Source organism: Onychostoma macrolepis, chromosome 01 (assembly GCF_012432095.1).
Source record: "Onychostoma macrolepis isolate SWU-2019 chromosome 01, ASM1243209v1, whole genome shotgun sequence".
NCBI classification, from domain to species: domain Eukaryota; kingdom Metazoa; phylum Chordata; class Actinopteri; order Cypriniformes; family Cyprinidae; genus Onychostoma; species Onychostoma macrolepis.
The window spans coordinates 45656958-45678830 of NC_081155.1; the positions used below are offsets into that span (position 1 = coordinate 45656958).

The 21873-nt window shown below is 35.2% G+C and overlaps 1 protein-coding gene across 11 annotated transcripts in view; it reads left to right on the top strand.

Moving 5' to 3' along the window:
• zgc:152904 (uncharacterized protein LOC767777 homolog) overlaps window positions 1–21873 on the top strand; it is a 297739-nt gene that overhangs the window by 207533 nt on the left and 68333 nt on the right. For 8 of the 11 annotated variants that reach the window (XR_009271358.1, XM_058776316.1, XM_058776298.1 and 5 more), the window contains exons 4-7: window positions 5331–5474; window positions 12250–12387; window positions 14124–14174; window positions 17808–17925. Coding sequence is in view for 10 of the 11 variants with exons in the window: in XM_058776316.1 (XP_058632299.1) it covers window positions 5331–5474; window positions 12250–12387; window positions 14124–14174; window positions 17808–17925 (451 nt within the window). In the remaining variant the exon portion in view is untranslated. The remainder of the gene's footprint in view (window positions 1–5330; window positions 5475–12249; window positions 12388–14123; window positions 14175–17807; window positions 17926–21873) is intronic. The other 3 variants (XM_058776288.1, XM_058776354.1, XM_058776346.1) reach the window with 1 other exon arrangement.

Here is a 21873-nt window from a genome sequence, read left to right on the forward strand (position 1 = left end):
GATTCATTCGATTCGTGATGGGCGTTATACTTGGAGTTAAAAGGGATGCACTTCTGTGAGAAATCGAGCTGCTTTCACTGAGGTACTGTAAATGTTTGTATAAAGAACTCAGTGGTTGCTCTGTCATCATTCAAGAGAAGAGTGGAGAAATACACAGAGTAATGTTTTGAGAGTGATACTTTACTTTTATTCTGCTGACAATATTTAACTTTGCAAGTACATGCCAACTTATTCTACTGACCCTAACTCTAACAGTCTACTAATTCTCTAATAAGAGTGAGTTAAGTTCGTTACAAAGTTACTTATAGTTAGTAGAATGTCTAAAATGGAATATTGAAATAAAGTGTAACCATAAATACATGAATAAGAGTATAGAGCGTTAAAATAGCATAGCAAAGTTAAAATTTAGTGAAAACTATTTCAGTTCATATGGAGATGTCTTATTTTAGTATTGAGATACTGTTATATTATAGTTTTTATTCTTTTTATTTTCAATCTTTAGTTTTAACATTTATAATGTTACATATATATATATATATATATATATATATATATATATATATTAGGGCTGTCAAAGTTAATAATGCATTAAACCGAAAATTCATTTTAACGGCACTGATTTTATTAACGCGCGATTAACGCAGCACGCATTCTCTGTTTGACCCGTGGTCTAGCCTGTAGTTGGAGAAATGGAGATGTGCAGTGTTGCCAACGTAGCAACTTTGCAGACCCCTTTAGCGACTTTTTCCCCCCTCTTCAAAAAACACGCCTAGCGACAAATCTTTAGGGTTTGCCCAAACCTTATTTAGTTTCTGAGACTCGCCGGTACTGTACACCTTTCTCTCTGTGCGTCTGCATTGTTCAGCGAGCGGCGGAGAGGAGCAGTTAAACACAGATATTATGATGCTTCTCTAATTTTACATGCAAGTAGGCTATAGCCGAAAGCTATTGTCATTATCTTATGTGTATTTGATTTCCTCAGACGACGGCTCGATTAGCAGGATTTTTGTGCAGATTAACATAGAAGGGAGAGCTGGTTATGTAGTTTTGGTCGCGTTTCAGTCACTATTTCATATTCATTCCATTGTCTGGCAATAGAAATAGTAAAGTGTATCAATGAAAACAGTTTTATTGAGAATTTAGCTGCATCAAAATACAGTATGTGGGAACAGAGAGGCAAACAAATCTAATAATAAATAATAAATGTACATTTTGCATGTTCAGAAGAAGTGAGCTGCCCTGTCCTGCAAAAATGTAAACCGGTTTGTGTCAGTAAATTGCTCCGTGCACAGAAAGAGAAGTAATGGGAATCTGGTATTTCTTTTTTCACGCGTCTAATAGACATGAACAAGTTCTTTGAAAAACATCTATGACCTTTGAAACATGTCTACTCTTCATGCTCTGTTGACTATGGTTTCACTAATAATAAACATATTTTTGCATAAAGCATCCATATTTGTCTGTGCCCATGTTGATTAGAGTATTAAAAACTTGAAAAGTATTAATTTAACCGTCTGGTTGCGTTCGGACTCCTGTCACACTTGTGGTGTTCCCTGTCAAAAATGACCGGACTCCAAACAACTGCTTATAAATCTGTCATTATGCTATATTATCACCAAATATTGGATTCATTCTTTTTGTCAACTTCTTTTCTTTCATTTAGGATTAGTTTTGTGTTTCTATTTGCATCTGATTAATCTTAAGCCTCATTTATCCGAAAGTAGGCACCTCATTCTTTGAGTGAAAAAAGCATTTTCTATGAATAATTTTCACAATATTAAACAAAAAATTATAGACAATTTGCACTGTTTATCACACTAGTGTGTTTTAATGTTTAATTAGGCAGTTTGCTTTTAAATGCTTTTATTTTGTACAAAATTGCAAAAAGTCACACTTGGCCGGCCATTGAAAGTGAATGGGGAAGAATGAAAGTAAGAGAAACAGCTAGTGTTCAGGAGCATGTTGTGCTTGCAAACATAAAGGCCTTGGACCTGTGCGTGTGTGGATGCATGTATACTCACGCTGTACTCACACACACACACACACACACATTTATGCATACAAACTATTGTGAGTATTACACCTATTTCACCCTGAACTGCATGCATTATGCTTTCATGAATCTGATATTATAACTCTCTCTATCTCTCTCTCTCTCTCACACACACACACACACACATTTATGCATACAAACTATTGTGAGTATTACACCTATTTCACCCTGAACTGCATGCATTATGCTTTCATGAATCTGATATTATAACTCTCTCTCTCTCTCACACACACACACACATGCTCAAACCGCCGTGTCTTTGGCTTGCATTGACTTCAAAATAATCTTTTTTCCATCCTTCGACCAGAATGTTACATCAACTTAAGCTGGGCCCTCAAAATCAGAAGATTGCTCCTCTTCAGTTGTTGCAAGGTTTTCAGCTTGTTCAGTGATGTTTTCCTCTTCCAATATATCTTGCAACGCATCTTTACTGTAAGATTCATCTTCAGTTGTCCCTTCCTCGTGTGAATGACAAACAAGGCACTGTGAGGCATTTGTATGCTCTAGCATTTATTTGTAAACTTTTGTCTACTCTGTGAGAACACGAAAGCCTCAAAACCTATTGTCATAATGTTTTTCTAGAATATGTGGTGAAAGAAAAGGTTCTTTTGAAGTCAATGCAGGCTAAAGACAAGGCGGTTTGAGCGTGTGTGTGTGTGTGAGAGAGAGAGAGAGAGAGAGAGTTATAATATCAGATTCATAAAAGCATATTGCACGCAGTTCAGGGTGAAATAGGTGTAATACTCACAATAGTTTGTATGCATAGATGTGTGTGTGTGTGTGTGTGTGTGAGTATAGCGTGAGTATACATGCATCCACACACGCACAGGTCCAAGGCCTTTATGTTTTTAACAAATTTTTATAATTGTTTGTTTAATATTGTGAAAATTATTCAGAAAAAAATTTTTTTCACTCAAATAAATGAGGCTTACGATTAATCAGATGCAAATAGAAACACAAAACCAGTCCTAAATGAAAGAAAACAAGTTGACAAAAATAATGAATCCAATATTTAATGATAATATAGCATAATGACAGATTTATAAGCAATTGTTTGGAGTCCGGTCATTTTTGACCGGGAACACAACAAGTGTGACTAGGTGAAATAAAACCCACAAAAAATTACGAAAATTTAAAAAAAAAATTATGAGAAGTACTTATGCCCTATGTGAACAAAGTCAGTAAGTTTGAGTCCAATGCGATAACGTTAACTAGTATTTTCGGGACTTGACCCGAACACAACCAGAGGGTTAAGGTACATTTAGAACAAATAAAAATGTGCGATTAAGTTGCGATTAATCATGAGTTAACTCATGACAGTCATGTAATTAATCGCAGTTAAATATTTTAATCGATTGACAGCCCTAATATATATATATATATATGTGTGTCCCTGGAGCACAAAACCAGTCTTAAGTCGCTGGGATATATTTGTAGCAATAGCCAAAAACACATTGTTTGGGTCAAAATGATCTATTTTTCTTTTATGCCAAAAATCATTAGGATATTAAGTAAAGATCATGTTCCATGAAGATATTTTGTAAATTTCTTACCGTAAATATATCAAAACTTAATTTTTGATTAGTAATATGCATTGCTAAGAACTTCATTTGAACAACTTTAAAGGTGATTTTCTCAATATTTAGATTTTTTTGCACCCTCAGATTCCAGATTTTCAAATAGTTGTATCTCAGACAAATATTGTCCGATCCTGTAACAAACCATACATCAATGGAAAGATTATTTATTCAGCTTTCAGATGATAAATCTATATATATATATATATATGTGTGTGTGTGTGTGTGTGTGTGTGTGTATGTGTGTGTGTATGAAAAAAAGCTACAATAAAATACATTTGTCTTATTTTATTATTCTTTAATTTATTAGTAACTCTGTAAAATAATGCGTTAACTAACATCAACTGACAATGAGCAATGCATTTGTTACAGTATTTATCAATATTTGTTAGCATTAGTCAATAAAAAATACAACTGTTTACTGTTAGTTCACGTTAACTCAGGTCCATCGAATAATATGAACAGATACAACTTGATTTAATCAGATGATTAACATTAACTAAGATTATACTACGGGGCCGTTGAATGCTTGAATCTGATTGGCTGCCGAACGTTTTAAGGTGTGCAATTATTTTCAGGGAAACGCACTGTGAAAGTAGTTCCCGGCAGCTCTTGACCGCATTACATGACCATATCACTTCGCCAAATGATTTCTGTTATTTCATAGGTCTTACAACAGCAAAATAACCAAAACCCACGACGACACTGGCCAAACAAATAAATATAGTAAACAATATGATGAAAACGAAAGATCATGTCCATGTTTTTGCCACAAAATTAGGCTTCTTTATTATGTAAGTTACGGAAAGCACATACTCTATCTCTCCCACTCTCTCCCTCACAGACCGCACACACATAACAGTTACAGTTTGCACACACACTAACATACATCGCGCTAATGTTGTTAGCGCTACTCTGACGATTTTATCAGTAAACAACTTAAAAACTACATGACTTCTCACAAGCGAGGTAACAACAACGGCGCTGTTCGTGAACAAAAGGAACTAAGTTTCACTATAACTAGAGACATTGCTGCCGAACACTACTGAGAGACGCAGAGGTAATCTCTCTCTCTCTCTCATAACTTAGTTATTAACTGTATGAATTGCATTAGTCTGCTATCAACGGCTCAAGCCTCCGTTACTAGGTTTAAAATGACATTTAGGAATTAGCAACAGAGGCGTTGGATGAGATGCGGAAGAAATAGTCCTATTCACAACAGCGATTTAAGTAGAAATACTGGATGAATGCCTTGAAATATATCATCTGATCGATGTCTTGAGGTGTGGCAACTGTAGTATAAGCGGAATAATTCCGCTTATTTACTTAATAAATGCTGTAGAAGTATTTCCCATCATGTTAACTGATGAAGTTAAAGTGTAACTTTTACTCACATAAAAGAAGTTGTTTTAAAGAATGTCAGTAACCAAACAGTTGACAGTAGCCATTGACTTCCGTAGTGTGGAAAAAAAAAAATAATAATAATATGACAGTCAATGGCTACCGTCTACCGTTTGGTTATAAATATTCTTCAAAATATCTTCTTTTGTGTTTAAGAGAAGAAAGAAACTCATTCAGGTTTGAAATAACTTAAATGTGAGTAAATAATGGTGAACTATCCCTTTAATTGTAATAACCCTGACTGAGATCTCTGACTCTGGATGGCAGGGTTTGATGACGCTGTGTTTGTTTGCTCTCAGAGAAGCTGACGTTCCGCGAGGTGAAGACGCCGCAGGAGTTTCGTCAGAGCGAGGACGCTGAGGTCGTCTGTGATGTCATCAGTTCACCGGTGCCGGCCGTGTCCTGGTTCTACAAGAACCGAGAAATCACGTCTGAACCCAACAGTAAGAGCGCTCACGATTCATATACACACTCATATATTCATATACAGTACAACACGGTACTCCAGAGTATCAGTGATTCCAGATTAAACTCTATTATTTAAGTCTGTTTAATGCCATTTAAGTTCAAATGACTTATTTAACCAATTTAATTATACTTTAAAAAAAATTTAGGCACAAACCTAAGTTTTTAAGTTAAAGTGGATTTTTATTTTTATTTTTTTTAAGTGTGCTGTGGCACTTTTTGATGCTGTTTTGTTTTTGATCGTTAATTCTTTGTAATTGCATTCCAGACATTGTATTTTGGTTCATCTCTTGGGATTTTTGCATTAGTAAATTACAACAGAGCTTAGGAGAAATGTGCTATTTTCTGCTTATTTTGATAAATAAAATAATTTATTTTTGGTCAATAAATATACTGTCATTTAAAATATGTCCATTTTTATGGAAACTCGTTGCCGCCACTGAGAAAAAAGAAAAGAAAAAGGTAATTGTAACTTTTTTATCTCACAGTTCTGACTTTATAACACACAATTGTGAGTTATAAACTCAGAATTGTGAGATACAAACTTGCTATTGTCAGAAAATAGTATTTTTCCTCAGAATTTGGATTTTATAACTCGCAATTGCGAGTTTATATCTGACAATAATGAGAAAAGATGTCAGAATTGCGAGAGAAACTTGCTTCCATTAATTTTAAAAATTCAGAAGCAAAAATTATATTAAAAACAGTTAATATTGTGAATGCCCATCTTAATTTAATATATTTCATTATATTTTTTTAAAAATATATTATTTTATTATATGACATGAATAATATATTTTATTACATGATATGATTATTATCATATTTTTAAATATGATGGTTTCATTATAAATATGGTGATTATCTCTAAGGTCAACACCCAGCTTAATGTATTATATTTATCATCTGAATCTAACCATGTTTTATCAGCAAATGGAAAAGTCATCCATCTATTTATGTAAATTAAATATGTTAGACATGTTAATTATTGTGCTTTTAACCTCAGCAGCAGGGGACTTTTGACCCCAAATACCACTCTTTTACATATTCTTCTGTTATTGAAAAACATCCACTAAAAACCACCAAAACACCAGCGGATTCAAACACAAATATGTTAATGCATTATGGATTAAACCACATTCAGTGTCTGAATTCAGTAAAGTTCTCTGCTAAGGGAATAAAACTTTCGTCTACATTTTAGGTGTCAAACCATTAATTAGAATTCAAAGGCAGAACTTTGACAAGCTATCTGCACTTTCCAGCCTGGGAGATTAAAAGATGGAGATTTGATTATTTTTATTCTAATTACAGGGTTGGTTATAAATATCTCTCTTGAACGAGAGGAGAAAAGGTGTGTGTTTATCAGCGAGGGACGACAAAAGCCAAAGAAAGGCTGTAATCCGAAAGGTGTTTCATTTAGCAAATGTCCTTGAAATGGAAGCAGAAGTAGTTTTGAGGATTGATGATAATATTTTCCTATTATTGTGCACAGATGAAAAAGCAGTCTGTTGATTAAATCCTCAGCTTTCTTCTTTCTCACAGCACATACAACAACTATATTTCTGTCAAATGCTTTAAATGTAACACAATGACTTCAAGTTCGCTTAGAAACGTTTTCCTGATGGTTTTAGTTTAGAGATCAATCCAAAGATTCCAGGACTGTGACATCTGTAATGTTCTTTGGCCAAGCCACAAATTTATTTGTTATTACTGCCATTTGATGAAGCAAATATCAGTATCACTATTACAGTATTACATTACATTTTTTGAGTATTGCATTTGTAACATTACTTGCTTGATTAAACTCATGCAGTTTGTGCCATGTAAGTATCTGTCTGCCTCTCTATCTGTCTCAGACTATAGAACAGCCTAGCAACAGCACAAAAACAAACACTCAGAAGGCCCTGGCAACTACATAGCAACACATTGACAAACAATCAGAACAAACTAGCAACACACTAGCAACCACCTGGAACACCACAGTGACTGCTTAGCAACACACTGGCAAACATTCTGAACATAGCAACACATTTGCAAACAATCACTCTCAATACACCATAAGAACTACACAGCAACTCACTAGCAACCACCTGAAACAGTGATTGTAACATGTTCACAGACATGGGACACCGTAGCAACTGCATAGCAACACAGTAGCACCTCAGCCACTGCATAGTCACATGTTGCCAAACATCAGATCAACCTAGTAACTGCATAACAACACACTCGCAACTGCCTGCAACACCTTAGAGATTGCACATCAACACATTGGCAAACACTCAGAACACCGTAGCATAGAAACATGTATCCAAACACTCAATACAACCTAGCAACTGCATAGAAACACACTAGCAACCACCTGAAAGCACACCAGCAACTGTACAGAAGCATGTTGGCAAACATATAGAACACCGTAGCAACTGCATATCAACACACTAGCAACCACCTGGATCACCCTAACAGCTGATAACAACACTCAGAACACTGTAGCAACTGCATAGCAACATGTATCCAAACACTCAAAACAACCTAGCAACTGCATACAAACACACTAGCAACCACCTGAAAGCACACCAGCAACTGTATAACAACATGTTGCCAAACACCCAGGGCACCCTAGTAAATATACAGCAATATATTAGCAACTACATGGAACACCCCAGTCACTGCATAGCAACAAACTGGCAAACATTCAGAACACCATTGCAACTGCATAGCAGCATGTTTGCAAACACTCAAAACACCCTAGCACCTGCATAGCAACACAATAGCAACCACCTGAAAGCACAACAGCAACTGTATAGCAGCATGTTGGCAAACATGTAGAACACCATAGCAACTGCATATCAACACACTAGCAACCACCTGGATCACCCTAACAGCTGATAACAACATGTTGCCAAACACCCAGGGCACCCTAGTAAATACACAGCAATATATTAGCAACTACATCGAACACTCCAGTCACTGCATAGCAACACACTGGCAAACATTCAGAACACCATAGCAACTGCATAGCAGCATGTTTGCAAACACTCAAAACACCCTAGCACCTGCATAGCAACATACTAGCAACCACCTGAAAGCACACCAGCAACTGTATAGCAGCATGTTGGTAAACATATAGAACACCGTAGCAACTGCATATCAACACACTAGCAAACACCTGGAGCACCCTAACAGCTGATAATAACACTCAGAACACTGCAGCAATTGCATAGCAACACATTTGCAAGCAATCAGAGCACACTGGCAACTACAGAGCACCATACTAGCAACCACCTGGAACCACAACACGACAAACACTTAGAACATTGTAGCAACTGCATAGCAACACACTAGCACCAAAGCGACTGCATGGCAACATGTTGCCAAACACTCAGTGCACCCTAGTAGCCACATAGCAACATATTAACAACCACCTGCATATCAACACACTGAAAAATATTCAGAACACTGTAGTAACTGCAGAACACTCAGAATATCCTAATAACCAAATAGCAACACACTAGCAACCAACTGGAACCACAGCATGACTGTATAAGAATAAGTTAAGACAAACACTTAGACCATCGTAGCAACTGCATAGCAACACACTAGCAATCAGCTGGAAGCACAACATGACCGTGTAACAAGTTGACATACACTTAGAACATCCTAGTGACTGCATAGCAACATTTTGCCAAACATCAGAACACCCCAGTAACTGCATAGCAACACACTAGCAACCACCTGGAACACCACAGTGACCCACTGGGAAACATTCAGAACACTGTAGCAACTGTAGAACACTCACAACACTCTAGTAACTGTATAGCAACACACTAGCAACCAACTGGAACTCAGAGACTGCATAGCAACGCAAACAAACAGAATACATTTGTAACTGCATAGCAAAAATTTTTCAAACACTCAAAACACCCTAGCAATCCCATATTATTATTATTATTATTATTATTATTATTATTATTATGTCTTTATTTCAGACCCATTTAGTCCATATCACAATAAAAATAGAATACACAAAAGAAGAAAATTACATACTAACATACATTCACATACAACAATCACTTAAGAAGAAAAAAAAAAGGTTACACTTTATTTTGATAAAAGTGACTTTAGACATTTAGACATTCTACTAACGCCCCATTCACACGGGGTGTCGGCGTCAACGACCGTCATAGTGACAACAGCCAATCACATTAAATTTCTGGTGTTGCATGAACGGGATTGGCTAGCGTCTGTGCTGGGGTATTTGCATAAGGCAATTTGATTGGCTGACGCCTGCGTTGGCTCTTGAAAAGTTGAAAAGTTTTCAACTTCTGCCACGAGAAACACCAGTGAAGCAACGCGATGGACCCACAATTCAGTTTGGCAACGCTTGACGTCACTCCATTCAGAGTAAACGAGAGGCGTTGACGCCGACACCCTGTGTGAATGGGGCGTAACTATAAGTAACTTTGTAACTACATGTCAAACTAATTCTCGTTAATTTGCAACTACATGTCTACTAACTCTCAGAATAGACTGTTAGGGTAGGTTTAGGGTTAGTAGAATAAGTTGACATATAGTTGCAAAGTTTCTCATAGTCAGTATGTTGTATGTTGTGGACCCATAAAATAAAGTGTTAGAAGTTATTAAGTAGACAGTCTACTAATACTCTAATGACTGCTAGTTGACATGTAGTTGCAAAGTTACTTACTGTTAGTAGAATGTCTAAAGTGGACTATCGATATAAGTGTTATCAAAAAAAAACAAAAAAACATACAAACTTGAATTCCAGTGCTTCCAGAACAAGGAAGAATACCTTGTATCACGTAATGTGGGATCATTTAAGGCCATTATGATTGTATTTCTTGAATTCCTTAATCGACAAACAAAACTATACATATAATTCCTTAAAACAGCATGCAAAGTAGGAACATCACTAGATACAAACAACTGGCTTGCACTCATCCACCTTGGGAACTTAAGCAGGATTCTTAATGCATCATTAAACGCTACCTGAAGCTTTTTCATTTTAGCTTTACTATAACTACACCATAAGTGTGACATATAAAAGGAAGTACAGTAAGCTCTAAAAAGTGCTATTTTGACATCAACAGTGCACATGTAAAATTTACGTGCCAACATATTCGCGTGTCCGTATAACTTACAGCATTGGCGTTGCTCATCATCATCATCATTCAAATCAGTGTAGCAAATTAGCTTAAAAGGGAATTGTATATAAATAATTACAATTAATTATGATTACTTACAATTATTTATATCAGCTGACAGTGATAACTGTAGCAGAATTAAATTGCCATCAACTGATCTGGTCGTCCAGCGAACATTCAGTGTAAGTTCATATCAACTCTAAGAAAGGATATTTTCGTGGCCACAGAAAATACTTTCTTAAGTATTAATGCATTAGAGCATGTAGCGAGGGTCAAAATTGTAAAGGGACATTCATTTGCAAGGCAGAACTAGAAACTCATGTAATTTGTGCACACAACTTTTATTAACTAAACGCTAGCACACATAACTAATCTAAACAAACAAACAAACATACATACACTCACACGTATATACAAAAGGGGAGCTAAAGTGGATGAATGAAGCCATTAGAGAAAACAGAATGCAGTTATGGAAAGAGTCAGTGAACCACCTGAGTTAACCCATCAGCGCCGTTTATAACGGGGTCTATAGCTTATACTAAACCTCTGTTTAGTTTAGTTAGATGTACCATACTTGCACTTCCACGGCTGTTGACGTGTGTCTGGAATGCAGTCTCGGATGAAAAGTCTTGATGGTTTCAAGGTCTTGGACTCGCATAGATTGAGGTAACACACCATGTAGTAAACATCCTGTAAGACACAAAGCAAGTAACACTAAGAAATGTTGGCTAGCATACTTTAGATGTTCAGCTACTATTAAATCAGGGCCACATGCTTTATTTACTGCCAATTTCTCAATAGCATAATTAACCTCAGAAGGTCTAATAATCACACCAGTATCACTCATGACCTACTTCAAATTCCTGCCTCTCAACACAATTAAAAATATCCCTATAATATTCTCTCCACAATTTGACAATATTCTCAACCCCAACAACCCCTTCAATACTAGCTGGCAGCGGTACTTCACTATTATTAATAACCTTAACTTCTTTCCAAAAGTCATGAACATCACGTTTCTGAAATTTCTTAGCTATCGAGTTTGCTCTCATGGTTGCTTCATTTAATAAACCGTACATCATATTTAAATTTGGCATTTGCCAATTTCTTTTTCTCAAATTCTGGGCTGTACCTTGCTTTCCCTGTTAAAAGCATCTCTAGCCTCCAAATGCAACTCAGATACATATTCATTCCATCCAGCCCTAAAAAGATCACTTTTAACTACTTTTTGACAGAATGGTCTATTGGCATTATTTACACAATACACTATTTCATCCTACATCAAACGTAGGTCATTAATATGTTTAGGATTCTTACAGTTAACATTATCACACATAATAGTCTCAGTTGATACAGCTATGTTACTTAAACTCTTCTCTGTTGATATTTTATATTGCCAAAGGTCATTTGCTGTAAGACGTGTCCAATCTAATTTCCCACAATTCTCATGATTATCATAATTGCTCAGCTCAGGTAAACCTTCAGCATTTAACATAGAAACGCTAGCAACCATTTGGAACTCCCTAGCAACTGTAGAATAGCGTAGCACAGACTCACACAGCTGTAACGTCTGTGTTTGTGTCTCTTCCTGAAGGCAGACTTCAGGTGCTTCCCAGCAACAACCTGCAGATCCTGCGAGTGAGTAAAGCTGACGAGGGAGTGTACCGCTGTGAGGCGCGTGTGGAGGCCCGAGGAGAAATCGACTTCAGGGACATCGTGGTGCTGGTCAACGGTAAGAGCTGTTCTTCACACACTAACTCACTGATCTCTGAACAGCTCAATAAGCGTACAGCGCTCCACTGTCACTGACTGACCAGCCAACCCTTTACCAACTCACTTAATAACACCTGTCAGCAGAGAAGAAGCGACGAGTTCTGAAGAAACAATGAGATGAAATATCATAGCACTGATAGAATAAGATGAGTTTTCTCATGGTATCCCTGGGTGGAAGTTACTGTGTTTACCTGCTTTATATGCTCATGATAGGAGGTTTTTTAGATCTAATTTTACAAAGTTAGTTAGTAATTCTATCACATTAGTCTAATGCTAACCCCATATGATATTTAACCCTTGTGTACCCATAGGGCCTTCTATCTATCTATCTATCTATCTATCTATCTATCTATCTATCTATCTATCTTATTATTATTATTATTTTGGCTTTGTTGATGCAAACAGCATACATATAGTCAAAAAATGTATATTTTTATTGGAATTTTAATATTTAACCCTCATTTTCTTTCATAAATCTATTTTACACTAGAAAAAATAAATGGTTACACTCAGGACCTTTAGGAAAAAAATGTCCAAATTGAAACCCATTAAAACCACAATATTGAATCCTAGTGCCATTTAAGCATAAAATCATATAGAAACACTTTGTTAATAGGCTAAGATTCAGCTGGCAATGCATAACCTTTTTTTACTATTTTTAAATGTAACTTTTTAAATTCAAATGTAACATTTTTACTTTTTTTAAATGTAAAATTAAAAAAAAAAAATTTGTAACATTTTTACCGTTTTTAATAGCAAAATTTTTAAAATGTAACTTTTTTGCTGTTTTTAAATATAACGTTTAAATTCAAATTTAACATTATTACTGTTTTTAATTGCAACACTTTTAAAATGTAACATTTTTAATATTTTTAAATGTAACTTTTTAAAATTAAAATTTTAAATTTTTACTGTTTTAATTGCAACATTTTTAAAATGTAAATAATTTTTTTTTCTATTTTTAAATGTAACTTTTTTTTTATTTAACATTTTTACTATTTTTAATGTTACTTTTTTATTATTAAATGTAACTTTTTTCTTTTTTTTTTTACAATATAAAATTCAACATTTACTATTTTTAAATTAATCAGTGCTGATGCTGCGCTTTAAAACCCATCTTAGAAGTTGCATCTGTAAATCTTGTTGTCAAACAAAACACATCACTTGAATAACTTAATTGCCAATCATAATTCTCTCAAAAGGCCTCTAGAATCTGTGTCCTTACAAGAAGAACAGTGATCCAAACGAGCCTCAAACAGATGGCGCGCATATGTAACATGACCATGTTAACTTAAGATGGAAGGTCAAAGCAGAACGAGGCGTTTCATTACAGCAGCGGATGACGTTCCAACACACCTTTATGACCCGCTATAGCTCAGCCAAGGCTGGGAATAAATCTAGGGGCAAATTCTGGATTCAATCTCCAGTCTTGGACACGAAACCCAGGTGCCGTCACTTGCTAGTCAGCGCTCGCTAAGTGATTTAAGCGGCAGGTTGTTCTGTTTCCGAGGCAGACGGCGCTTGCCATGTCTTGGGGATAATAGGACGCGCCTCATTGAGCGAGCTTATTGGATCTTCCTGAAAGCTATAAGTGGTGATGCTAAATTGAATGCATTGCACTTTTATTCGTCTTTGCGTGTTATTACATCAGTTTAAAGAAGTATGAGTTGTGCAAATACTATTGTGTCCGTTCAGGCAGAGCTCGGCGCTATCAAATCCTGACGACGGCTCATTCTGCAGAACAAGGTAAATGAATGCATTGAAAAGATGGGCGGCGTTTCGTGAAGCATTAGTGAAGATAAGGTCGCTGTTTGCTTGTGAGTCACAGAAGCTTGAAGTTTATGTTAATTGAAACATTTAGTCACAAATCTAGTCAGCAGAAAATTGAGTGCAAAGATGCTGAGTTGATAAACTACATGTGGATTTGAGATGCCAAACGCCCGTTTTAGTTTGAATGTGAAAAGACTAGCATTTTAGTCTGAACTTGTCTCTTCAAGCTGGTTTATGTTGGTTAACTGGGACTTTACCACCACAAACATCTCAACCAGCAAAACACAATAACCACATATACTTCATGTTCATTTCCCATCAAAAAATTCATAGATTTGTACATTTAGTTAATGCTAACCATCCACATTTCCATTCAGACAAAGGAGCAATGTCGGTTCACCAGATATTCATATTGCGGAATTAACTTCTAATTCAGTGCTTTCAAAATAGCGTTATATGTTATGTATATATATATATATATATATATATATATACAGACCTGTGTGCCCTCTAGAAGCTTGCATTCTGCAAATGAACAACGCTTTATTGTGCCATACCAAAGAGGCACAACATTTCACAGACTTTTTCATTAACTGTTCCCTCCTGGTGGAATGACCTGCCCAACTCAACCGAGCAGCTGAATCCTTAGCCATCTTCAAGAATCGGCTAAAAACACATCTCTTCCATCTTTATTTGGCCCTCTAACTCTAGCACTCTCTATTCTAATTCTATTTTATCTATCTGTCTTCTTTTTATTTAAAAAAAAAACACACACACACACACACACACACACACTTGACCCTCTATCAATTGCATATTTATTCTCTAACTGATAGCTTTTCTTGAAAAACTAACACTAGCTTTCTTTTTTCTATTCTATCTACTTGTTTTCTTAAAAAAAAAAAAAGAAACTTGCTATGTTTACTGCGTTTCAGACTCGCGCTCCACTTCACTTCACCACCAGGCACAAGTCAAACGAGCACAGAAACAGTACCGCCTTCGCACGCTGTAGCCTGTATCATCTCATATTAAAGCGTGAATAAAACTATGTGCATGCAATGTTGTGGTCAGTTAAGTCATGAAGTCAAAATAGTCAAAAAGTCGATTAAAACTGCCTTCAAACTGTGTGCATGTAATATGTTATATATGAATCACATTTAAGAACATGTCTCTGAAATGGTTTTCAAAACTGTCCTGGAGCAGCCCAGCACTGTCTCCCTCATCTAACACACTCGATTCAACTCGTCAGCTCATTAGTAGAGACTTTAAGACCTGAAGTGGGTCATAAAAGGTAAAGAGAGTAGAGAGAAAATACGATGCGTGTCAGATCCGCATCACGTTCAGCGGTGGCAGCGCTTAGCAGGCAATATGTGATTAATCGCGATTAATTTCAGAAAAAAAAGTGTGATAAAAAAAAATAACATATGTACAGTATATATATATATATATATATATATATATATGTGTGTGTGTGTGTGTGTGTGTGTGTACAGTATGTATATAATATTATGTAAATGTATTGATGTAACTTTTTAGAGTGGTTATAGTGTGTGAAGTTTTTATTACATATAAATTATATATTTTAAATTAATATCTTAAATATAGTCTACAATTATATATAATTATATATTTATGCACACACACACAATATTATGTGTTGAAATCAATTATATATTTTGAAATTAAGATCTTGAATAAATTCTACAATTATATATATATATTTATATATTCACACACACACGCACACTCACACACACTTTTACAATATTTACAGGAATCATTTTTGCAACTTGTCAGAGTGGTTTTAATATGCAAACAATATAATAGACGAGAAGTTACATCTCAAAATTAATTGATGCCATCAGAAATGATTCATATTAAAGTTAGTCTTAGTTAAATGAGAAAAACAGCAGCAAGTCACTCATTGTTTACCATGGTGTCTGTTATTCAACCATATGGAACGTCCCAGCTGTCATATGTTGTGTTTTCTTGATGTTTTTGTGCTCGTTTCTCCACCAGGTTTCTTTACTGGCTTAACCAGCAAGACTAGGTTGACCTGGTTAAAATACATACGTAACCAGCATAAACCAGCATTTGTGATGCTCTGAGCTGGTGTTTTCATCAGAGATCCTTCACATTACTTAGCGAAGCCTGGTCTTTGTTTGCTCGTCTGTGTTTCTTCTAACTATCCTGTACATCTGTGTGCGTGTATGCGTTTACGCCGATGATTAGCATGCAGACGTGCGCTAGCGTGCTCTTTCCGTGCCCTTAACCCTGACTTTCATCATCAGAGGAGCGCAGACAGGGCTGAATCGCCAACTTCTGTCCGCATCTGCTTGATCCTTTAAAAGGAAATGTCACAGAGATAGAGGGCGTCTCATTTGCGTTGTCCTTCGCTGATACGCATCACCAAAAAAAATGAGTCATTTCAGCCTCTTTGAATTCTAACAGGAGGCGAATCACAGAGCGGCGAATAATGATTGTGCTGGAGAGACATTGTTAGGGGCTGTTTGATTCTCTTAAAGCTTCATATCTGATGGATTCGGCACATCAGACAGACAGCACAAAGTTGTTTTGAAATAAGGACATTACTCTGGGACATTTAAAGGGAATGAAATGTGAATGTAAACATGCGGCTGATGTGGTTTGCTGAAATACTGTTTGACAGTTAAATAAGTTTCATTACAGACCAGAGACGAGGAAAGAACTGGAGCTTAAAATAACAATAGCAACAACTGATTGATTAATAATTCAGTGTTTACCCAAAAATCAATAAAAACACTGAAGACCAGAAACATACTCAACGCAAACATGCGTTATTGAGCAATGCATTAAACGCTTGTGTTCTTGTACTAAATATTTAATGTTTATTTCTGTATTTATTTCTTACTTCACCTTTTTCTCTCTGTCAGGAAATACTGGTTCTTCAATACTATTATATGTAATATTTGTATATATTTATATATTTAGCTTGTGGTCTTGTAGCACATATTTAATGTGTGTTTTACTAAATCTCTCAGAAATACTAAATATTAGTTAGTCCATATTATTCAATATATTATTTATTATTTTGTGTCTATAATAATATATTGTGCAATGTGTGTAAAAATGTATGTGTGTGTGTGTGTATATATATATATATATATATATATATATACATATATCAGGTCATAGAACTTTTAACTTTTCATCACATAACTTTAGTACACATTTATATATATTTATTTATTATTTTATATTATTTATGACATTATATATTTATATTTTATTATATAATAAAAATATTGTTTATTTAAATATTATTAAGTGCAAAAAAAGAAAAAGCAAAAAATGGAAAGAGCTACTTCTTTTGCACACTTCTTTTGATGTCTCTTATGCATGTATTCAGACATGTCAGTTTATAGTCACATATGCATTGGAATAAATTAGACAGAAAACACAATCAAACACAACTAACTGGTCAAGACATCCATTCTAATAGTGTTGGAGTTTGAATGCTGGACAACAGTAAGTCCAATCCAAACATAACACATGCAAGCATCTGACTTCACCTGTATAGAGAGAGACATGGAAACAAGTGTTAAATATGCATGTCTGGTATTGTTCCAGTTCCTCCGGTTCTGTCAGTGCTGCAGCAGTCCTTCAATGCCACCGCCGACTACCAGGAGTCAGTGACGTTCACCTGCATCACATCTGGCTCCCCCGACCCTCAGGTGACCTGGTACTGGTGGGTAACAGTAATGTTTGTCAAGAGACATTCTGAATGTTGCTGCTTGGTCCAAAAGCTGAGTGACAAACCCCGAAGATGCAGTGGTGTGTAGTGCAGTATGTAGGGCGCTGGACATCACAGCTAGTATGTAGGGCACAGTGTCCTCGATTCATCTATTCTATCTGTATGCAAATGGCAGCGGTTCTGTGGCGTCGGGCCATGAAGAGCTGATGTGTGCTTTGATCAGACGTTCAAAGCCTTCCATGATAACTGAGGTAAGGGCCGGAAACGCTCAAACTCCGAGATCTTTCTATTGTGTGAGGGAGACATTGAATGTGCCTGTGTAAAATGTTTGCTGGCTGACTTGCGTGGATGGAAGAAGAAGTTGCATTGCAGATTTGAACATTTTGTTGTTGAGATCTTTGTGAAAATGTGAAAATTCAGACTCTGTTTCTTTTCCATATAGTCTCATTGCTATCTGGATATATAAAGGCTGGGGCTGTCAAGCAATTACATTTTATTTTAGATTAAAATCTGATTAATTACATGATGTGCTGGTTAATTAATCAAAAATTAATCATGCATCAATTTTGAGAAATTACCCACAAAATTTCAGTTAATGTGTTAAATGAGAAAAGCATTGCAAAAACGTTACAAAATGTAGCTTTATATAAACATAGCTTTCATAGAATTACATTGTCAAGCCTGTTTTGGGTTTTGGTTTATGTTCATGTTTTCATGTCTTTTATTTTGTCATAAGGTTCCTGTTTAGTCATGTGGTTCCCTTATCCTCATGGTATCCTGCCAAGTGTATGTGTCATGTTCTGATTGGTTGTCTTGATCTTATTGGTTATTGTCCTGTTATGTGGTTCTCAGTACTGTTTGCTCATTGGTTGGTTTTTGTCATGTGACCCTTATTGTTTAGTATTTATAGCCCTCATGTTGCCAATTTCTCTTGTTGAGTATTGTCCCTATAAACTCTGTTGGTGAGTTATGCTAAGTCTGTTCATGCCAAGTCAAGTCAAGTCTTAGTTTATGGTTTGGTCACTTTTGGGATTTAATAAAATCTGCACTTGGGTTCTTCTCACTACGCTCGCCTCCGGTGGACTCATTACATACATGTAATTTTTAATATTTATATTTACATTGAGATTAAACTGATATTTAATTCATGACTTGTAATTTGCAATATATAAGCAATTTATAAATAAGTGCATTAAAACATAAACTCTGTCGTATATTTATATAAATTAAAGTCGTTATTGTGCTAAATGAGAAAAACATTGAATAAACATTTTGATTTAACATTGCATAAATAATTACCAGAAATGAGTTTTAATTGGTGTTTAATTTTTTTATATATTGAACTATGAAATGTTTTTTAAGAAATGAAAGCTCTCAATATTAAAAATACATTAAATACACTCAATATTAAACTAAAACCACCAGTAGCTGGTGACAAATCACTGTCTTATTGAGTGAGTCATTGAATCATTCATTCAACCGATTCGTTCAAAACCATGTATTCATTCAGTAATGTCATGTCGTTCAGAAAGGCACAACAGTTTTGTCAAATTTTTATTTGCAAAATTGAGCAAGACAGCCAATTTTGACAATAAAAATGTAACACTTTTATTGAACTTTTGTATAAAATCAGTGGTGCAGATATTGAAGAAAAGCAGCACTCTTGCTGGTGTGATATTGCTAAACTATATCATATGATATAAATAAAAAAGGGGCATTTTTTGCCCTCATATCTTGAATTTTAGGCTCATATAACGGCATTCTAATAGGCTTCTTCACACAGTCAGTCATCCTGCATCAGCAACTGCATCAGTGTAAGATGACAGACAGGTCTGAGCCAAATTATTGTGTTAAATTGACAGCCATAATAAAGACTTTTGTGTTTCTCACGGATGGGATTGAATCAGGGTGAATGAGAAGGTCCAGAGGTCTTCAGTGGGAGTGAAGTTATAACGTCTGAAACCATCAGTCTGAATATTACAAGCACAAAGTGCAGCACAATTAGTTTTCACCGATTTATGATTGGCACGATAGTTTTCTAAATTGCTGAAATTAAAGTGCATTAAATCTGAGGTATTTTTCCAGAACAAAGTTCTCTTTAATTCACTCAAACTTCAAAATTACAGTTATTAACAGCAGAGGTGTTAAAGTGTGTTATATGAGTCATGTCACGTAAGTTTGATGCTATGAAGATACTGTGTAGATTCACAAATTAATATTTTAAATGCTTTTCAATTCAACAGACATTATTGTTAATTTGATTGGTAAAAATCAAGAAATTACGCTATTATCCAGTTCTATAGTATTTACTGCACAATAAAGATTTTTTTTTTTTCAAAAGGCATTTTCTTATAAATATATGCGTTTTCTCAAATCCATATTTTTATAAAATTTGTCATCATTTACTTGCCTTCATGTCGATTTATGACATTTTCATCTGTGCAACACAAAAGGAGGTGTTGAGCAGATGTTCATTTTCACTGAATAATGACTCTGAGTAAATCATGACAGAATTGTCATTTTCGATATTGCTAATCATTCCTCTGAACTCTTTGCTCAGTGTGTTTCATTGAGTCTCTGCACTTTATGACTGCTTCGTTAGCTTGTTAAAGTCTAATTGGGTCTGTGTTCCTTTGTTTTTCCTGATGGCCCAGCGGCTAATTGTGTCTCTGAACAGAGACCTGAGCTCACTTCCCTTAATTGTGGCCTTGTTATTGTGATTGAATCGTTAGCAATGTGAATCTTCATTTCTATAGTTAGTGTTATTTTGTCTCTGCGCTTTTTGTAGCTTAAACTCAGAAACTCTTACTCTTAGCTATTTTAATTCATTATTTTATTCAGCAAGGATGCATTGAATGATGGATTGCTTAGTGTGATAGAATACTAGTTAGGTAGGCAGGAGCTAAACCATTTAGGGCCTTATAAGTAAGTAGTAATATTTTTTGGTAACACTTTAGAATAATGGTCCGTTGTTAACAAGTAACTATGCAGGAAGTAATAGGTAGTACTACATTAACACTCAACTTAATACTATTAACTAATAGAGAAGCAAGATTAACTAAGCAGTAAGTAATAGCAAATTTAGGAGAAAGGTAGTTCCTTATTAGATATTTGATAATTATTAAATAAAAATCTCCTCATTGAGAACTACTTGTGAACTATGACCAATTAATAAAGAATAACCAATTAATTACTAATCACAACAGTAACGTCTTAAAAGTGAACAATTGGATTCTTTGTGGAAACTAATTTATGAATATGATATCCCCCAAATAAGTCAGCTACAGTTTGAAATTGTGACTTCTACTCTTACCAAAGGATGGATGTTCTCTGTTTATTTAAATCAAAAACAGAGAATAATAATAAAAACGATAATTCACTTAAAAATGTTAATAATTAGGAAGCGATGCTGACAAGCTCATGATTGAATTAGTTCACAATTATGAATTCTGTTTTATGTCAGTTCAATATGTATCCCACTCAAATGATCTACTGGTAGAATATCACTAGTGCCTCACACAAATGTATGACTGTATCATGTGTCATATATAAAACATTACATAACTTATTCATTTGTTTGTGAGTAATTACTGAGGGGTTAACATGTTTTCACTTTAAAATAATGGTCCAGATCACTAGTAGTTCCTTAGTAGCACTTTAGCTTTGAAGTGAAAAATACATGAACCCCTCACTAATTACTCAAAGGTTAGCTTGTCAGCCTTCAGGAACTACTAGTGATCTGGACCATTATTTTAAAGTGAAAACACCTTAACCACTCAGTAATTACTAAGTAATTTAATCAGTTATTTAACATATTTAAATCTGACACATAGTGTACATTCATACATTTGTGTGAGGCACTAGTGATATTTTACCAGACACTGTAATCTGAATATGCTGTTTTGTGCTTAACACAATATAAATGCAGTCGATGCCTTCATT